The 5,835-nt window shown below is 45.6% G+C and overlaps 1 protein-coding gene across 1 annotated transcript; it reads right to left on the bottom strand.

Moving 5' to 3' along the window:
- LOC118419226 (nephrocystin-3-like) lies at positions 1–5,119 on the bottom strand. Its single transcript, XM_035825576.1, has 6 exons — positions 4,631–5,119; positions 4,058–4,173; positions 3,901–3,951; positions 3,382–3,488; positions 342–1,577; positions 1–8 (listed from the first exon to the last, which is right to left on the bottom strand). Exons 1-6 carry the CDS (start codon positions 5,117–5,119, stop codon positions 1–3), a joined length of 2,007 nt encoding a protein of 668 aa, XP_035681469.1.
- Positions 5,120–5,835: the final 716 nt, after the last annotated feature.

A 5,835-nucleotide genomic window follows, 5' to 3' on the forward strand; every position in this document is an offset into this window, starting at 1 on the left:
TTACTCATCTGAAGATACAATAATCTGTTTCATTTGTTCGCTCAGTTGATGATATTTCATGGCTTTTCTGTCATCGCCGAGCTTCCTCCAAGCGACGCTCAAATTGTGAAGCGAGTTCACAATGACAGGATGTGCAGTGTCCTCACCATGGATTCGCCGGTTCATCTGTAGTGCCTGTTCAAAATAGCTGATCGCCTTTCTGTAATCACCAAGGTTACTCCAGACGGCACCCAAGTTGTTAAGTGAGCTGGCAATGCTAGGACGCGCAGTATCCTCACCATAGATACTCCGGTTCATCTGTAGTGACTGCTCATAATAGCGAACCGCCATTCTGTGATCACCGAGGTCTTTCCAGGCGGTACCCAAGTTGTTAAGTGATTTGGCGATGTCAGGATGTGCCGTGTCCTCCCCATAGACAACCCGGCGCATCTGCAGAGCCTGTTCATAATAGCTGAACGCCTTTCTGTGGTCTCCAAGGCTCTTCCAGGTGTTACCCAAGTTGATAAGTGTATTGGCGATGCCAGGATGTGCAGTGTCCTCGCCGTAGAAATCCCGCATCATCTGCAGTGACTGCAAATTGTAGCTTAAGGCCTTCCTGTAATCACCGAGTTTTCTGCAGGTTTCTCCCAAGATGCTGAGTGAGTCGGCGATGTTAGGATGTGCCGTGTCCTCGCCATAGATTCTCAACTCCATCTGCAGTGCCTCTTCATAATAGTTAAACGCCCTTCTGTAATCGCCAAGGTCGCTCCAAGTTAAACCCAAGTTGCTAAGTGAGCTGGCGATGTCAGGATGTGCAGTGTCTTTTCCATAGACAACGCGCATCATCTGTAGTGCCTGCTCAATATAGCTTACGGCCTTCCAGTAATCACCAAATTCTCTACAAGCGTTAGCCAAGTTGTTAAGTGGGACGGCAATGTCAGGATGTGCAGTGTCCTCGCCATAGATAAACCTCGTCATCTCTAGTGCCTGTTCATAATAGTCGACCGCCTCTCTGTGATCACCAAGGTCGCTCCAGGTTACACCTAAGTTGTTAAGCGAGTTGGCAATGTCAGGATGCGCAGGGTCCTCGCCATAGATACTCGATTTGGCATAGATATTCTTGCCCATTTGCAGTGCCTGTTCATAATAGCTGAGCGCCTTTCTGCGATCACCAAGGTCGCTACAGGCGTTACCCAAGTTGGTAAGTGATCTGGCGATGTCAGGATGTACAGTGTCCTCACCATAGATGCTCCGATTCATCTGAAGACACTGTTCATGACATCTGACAGCCTTTCTGTGCTCTCCAAGCTCACTCCAGGCGGTGCCCAAGTCGTTGAGTGAGGCAGCGATGCCAAGATGTGCAGTGCCCTCACCATGGATACTTCGGTTCATCTGTAATGACTGTTCATGACAGCTGACAGCCTTTCTGTGATCACCAAGCTCACCCCAGGCAGTACCCAGGTTGTGAAGTGAGGCGGCAACTTTACTGTGCGCAGTGTTTTCACCATATTTCAATACATATTTGTGTAGCGTTTGCTCTGAGCTTGTCTTAAAATTTTCGAAATCACACAGACTTCTGTATACTCCTGCTTTCAGCTCTGAAGAAGTGTCAAAGAAGATTGGTGGTTCTTTCAAGGGAGTGTCGGTTAGCTGTGAAATAAAGTGCTTCAGAGGTCTTTCTGTGTAATAGTACCTCATGAGTTGCTTTGTATTTGAGATGTAAAACACTTTGTGCAATTTCTCATCAATGTCCGTATCGCTCGACATTGACGATAAGGCTGACATGTTCTCCACCTGCCCACGGTTGTTCATGTATGTCCGCAGCCTCAGTTCTGCTGAGATACTGACCAGCACCATCAGGTGATGCGCGTTCTCACTACTGACGACTCCACTGCTTCTCATCTCCTGGATAGTCTCCCAGATTGTGGTCGGCTGTATGTTATTAAGCAGCGCCCAAGAGGACACGGCAAGGCTCGAAAATCGATATATTTCCTTTTTTACATTTAGCAAACTGGCCGTGAGGGACTTAGTTTTAAATATTGGTTCATTTTCACTCAGGTCAGTTTTTGCCATTAAATACTGAACTTTCCCGTTACTTTCTTCAAGTTGCTGTGTCCTTAAAGACCTGTACTCATCTACCAAGCCCTGTTCTCCTGTGAGAAAAGACACATTTCCCAGTATATAAGCAAGATGATATCCTTTCTTTAAATGGAGCGTATACGTAATGTCGTCTTTCAGAATGGTGATCATATTGCTCGGTGTGCGGATGAGTTCGCTTGTTCCTGTGCTGTTTCTACCCCTGCCCAATGGAGTTTTGCATGCATGCGGCATGGCTCCATCAAAAGAAAAACCGTGCGGTGTCACTGAGTCATAAAACCACTTGTCCTGTGGGTTTTCGGAGTAGAAATCATTAAGAGACTTAATCCCCATGGCTGGGAGAATGGTCTCTCCCAGATTTATCACTTTGAGATGCAGGTAATGAGTCAGGTTGCGGAAATAACTAACATTATGCTCGGTTTCCTCCTCTACCAAAATGGCAAATTCCAGATCAGAGTATGGAGTTACCAATCCTGTGGCTTGTGAACCCAAACCTATCATGGCGTACTTACAGGGAGGGGGGCCCATTACCTCTAAGCATTCATCTACAAGGTCAGCTATGATTGTTTTACGCTGATCAACCAGTATCTGAAACAATGCTTTGATTTCTTCTACTCTCTGCATCTCCACTTCTTTTATTTTTGGGTCATTCTCATCAAGGCTATATGGATCTACCTCTTGTTCAATTCTTTGGATCTCTTTTTGCACATTGTCCCTATCCGCCATCAAACTCAACTTGTGTTTCTCTGTATCGTCACTGTTTACCTTCTGTTCGATCTTCAGAACTTCCTTAACAAATGCTTGAGTTATTTCCTGGATTGTTTCCTCTATATCTTCTCTCCCTGATCTTACCAGTGCTGCATTACAGAGTGCTGCAGCCTTGGTGAAGTCGCCTCCGTCCTTTGACTGGATTCCTCTCTGCAGATAGACCTCGCCCAACTTGTGCAGGGGTTCCGCCTCCTTCCTGTGTTCACCTGTAACTTAAGAATTATCAATCGTACTTTTGTATTTTCGTCTTCTTTTTTTTGCTCTTCTTCGTCTTCAGACGCAAACCTTTGGAACGGTACCTAGCACATATAGATTATCCCATTTTTGCACTATTTGTAAGTTGATAATCCTACAGATGTCACGTGGTCATCGGTGCTTCTATTTATCGTATTAGAAAAGTCTTTTATATCCTCCTGGATAATACATATAGAGACCACAGAATTGTAGTAAACATAGTTCTGTGTATGAGATCTTTGACTAATTAATGAATAGTTATTCTAATGCCTTTCAACTAATTTCGTACTTAGGTCGACCTACCATTGAAATGAACACACTGGAGCGCAAAGGCAAAGGTTTGTTCTGCTGTGTCCAGGTCTCCAGTCTGCAGAGCCCTGCAGCCATCATCTAGATATTCTTCGTATTCACTGTAAAGAAAAGGTTGGCATAATTTAAAACTATAAAAATATTTTTAGGTTCAAATTCTTATAACTCGCATATAATTATGTCAATCATCATATACCAATAAAAATCAAGACGATCCGTCAACTTGAGTATTCTGTGTCAAAGCCCATTGGGTTCCTTAAAAACTGCTAGAGGGTCCAAAGACTTATTCATGAACCCAAAACGTATCTACCATGAAGGGCCATGTCCAGAGCACGAGATATGAAAACCGGACGTTCTGCTGCAGTACAGCAAGAAGTCACCAGGTAGTTCACAATCAAACTTGTACTTTGTTTTGCCGACACCCACCCACAAACATTATTGCATTATGTTAAGCCTTGGTGCAAAGCATAGATACCGGGCTCAACACTAAACAAGGAAATGGGTGGCACTAACTTGTCATCGTCAACGCGTGTCGGCTTCTCATCTTCCTGTGGTTCCGTGACACTGAAGAGGAATAACAAAATGGTTTTATTCCACAATGAACAGACCTTTGTGTATCTTATACGATATTCAAAATCAATCATAAAGAACTAGCCTTCCCTGTACCTACCTTTGTAGACGGCGCATTCCATCATTGATGTTATCACTAGAGGGCGCAGCTGAGAAGAAAGAGAAGTGGTCCTTCCGTCCTGTGACGTCTTGTTGCCGTTGCGTACGTGTTGACCTCTATGAAACCAGACAGAGAACCATAAATGATTAACATGTTGCGCACGGGTTGACCTCTACGAGAACCGATAGGAAGCCGCAAATGATTAACAGGTGGGCAATCGTGTTATTCAACGCACCGTGGGATTTTGACGAACGGTCAAAGATCAAGGACCTGACGTAACTCGAACGGTGCTTGTTGATTTGGGCATCATTGACTCCATGGACCCAATAGGGCATTTATTGTCGTCGGAGCAATGTCGTCTTCTACCCACAGCCCAAACAGTGGAAATACGTTCACAATTTCTAAACATATGCTGTCCTCGAAGATACAGAACTGAGATTGTCGGAAGAAAAATGATGCCAATGTAGAAGCTACTATGGTTCTGGCGATAAACTCCACTGACCCTCTTAAATACTTTCACGATTTTCTCATGTGTTTTTTTGGGGGACAAATTTCTGTACATATTTCACTCACCTTATTTTGAGTTGTGATGATTTGTCTGATTTTTGCGGTGTACAGTAAGCGGTGGACAAGGGCACCTGTTCCCTGTACGTTGTGACACCGCGCCAGTGCCTTATTGTACAGAGCAGAAGCTCTGGTCAAGTCTCTTGTGTTTCTAGTTTCTGTTCCTCTTTTCAGGTACACGTCACCGAGACTTTTCATTGCTTCTGTTTCAAGCATACTGTTGTCGTTTACTATTCCCTCTACCAACAACTGTGCGTATCCAACCAGCACAGAGTCTGTGTTACCACCGGCAGCCCATTTCCTGTCGAGGTCTTGGAACTTTTCTGCCACATTTGCAGGTGTATCCAACCCCTTGTCATCAGTTGACTGACCCTGAGGCCCCTTTGACGACACCCCTTGTAAAAGTCTCTCCGTGTATTCGTATCGGTGTTCTAAACCTTCTCCCTGATCCCGATTGTCACACCGGACCACAGCAGCGATGTAAAGCGCCAGGGCCATGTTGAACTTTCCTATGCCCTTCCCAAGTCTTCCCTTCTCCAAGTTCACGTCGCCCAGACTTTTGAGCAGCTCCACTTCCGCCAGCCTGTCCATGTCAGCCATGGCGTCCACCAGGGCACGGAGGTAGCCTGTGTCCGCACGGGCTAGTCCGTACCTCCTGCCCTTCGCGTCCGCCTCGCGGAGTTCCTCACAGACCCTCAACATGGCGGACTTTTGCTGAGAGAACACCAGGTCCTGTAAAACTGCTAATCTTTACTGGCCTCGGTGTTAGCTTTATGCGCGTGACTTGAACAAACACAGGTCTGGACAAACATCAACATTACATCATCTGCCAGCCGATAAAAAGTGCAAAGGTCTTATGGCCCCCACTAAAACTTTGCAAATACTCGTCAACGTGACACGTAGCCTATGATATTTGTTGTTTTTAGTGTAACTCTTTTAACGCTTAATGTCCCAGCCCTTTACAGGTGTCTGTAGGATTGAGGGGCTCTAGAACTTCCTGTTCCTGTCGAGAACTACCAAAGAGTAGAATTCACTGTCACCAAGTCCAGTTGGCGCCTAAAGCTGTTTGGTTGTTTGTGCAAAGGTTCCGTACGTGTGACCCAGTCTACGATGTAAATATAACCAGCCTCCACCCCGTGCCTGTGAAGCTGGTATGTAGCCCCTTTCCACTAGGACGGCGTTCTTGCTACTCTCCAAGCAGAGGTTGGTGGGAA

Source organism: Branchiostoma floridae, chromosome 7 (genome assembly GCF_000003815.2).
Source record: "Branchiostoma floridae strain S238N-H82 chromosome 7, Bfl_VNyyK, whole genome shotgun sequence".
Classification (NCBI taxonomy): domain Eukaryota; kingdom Metazoa; phylum Chordata; class Leptocardii; order Amphioxiformes; family Branchiostomatidae; genus Branchiostoma; species Branchiostoma floridae.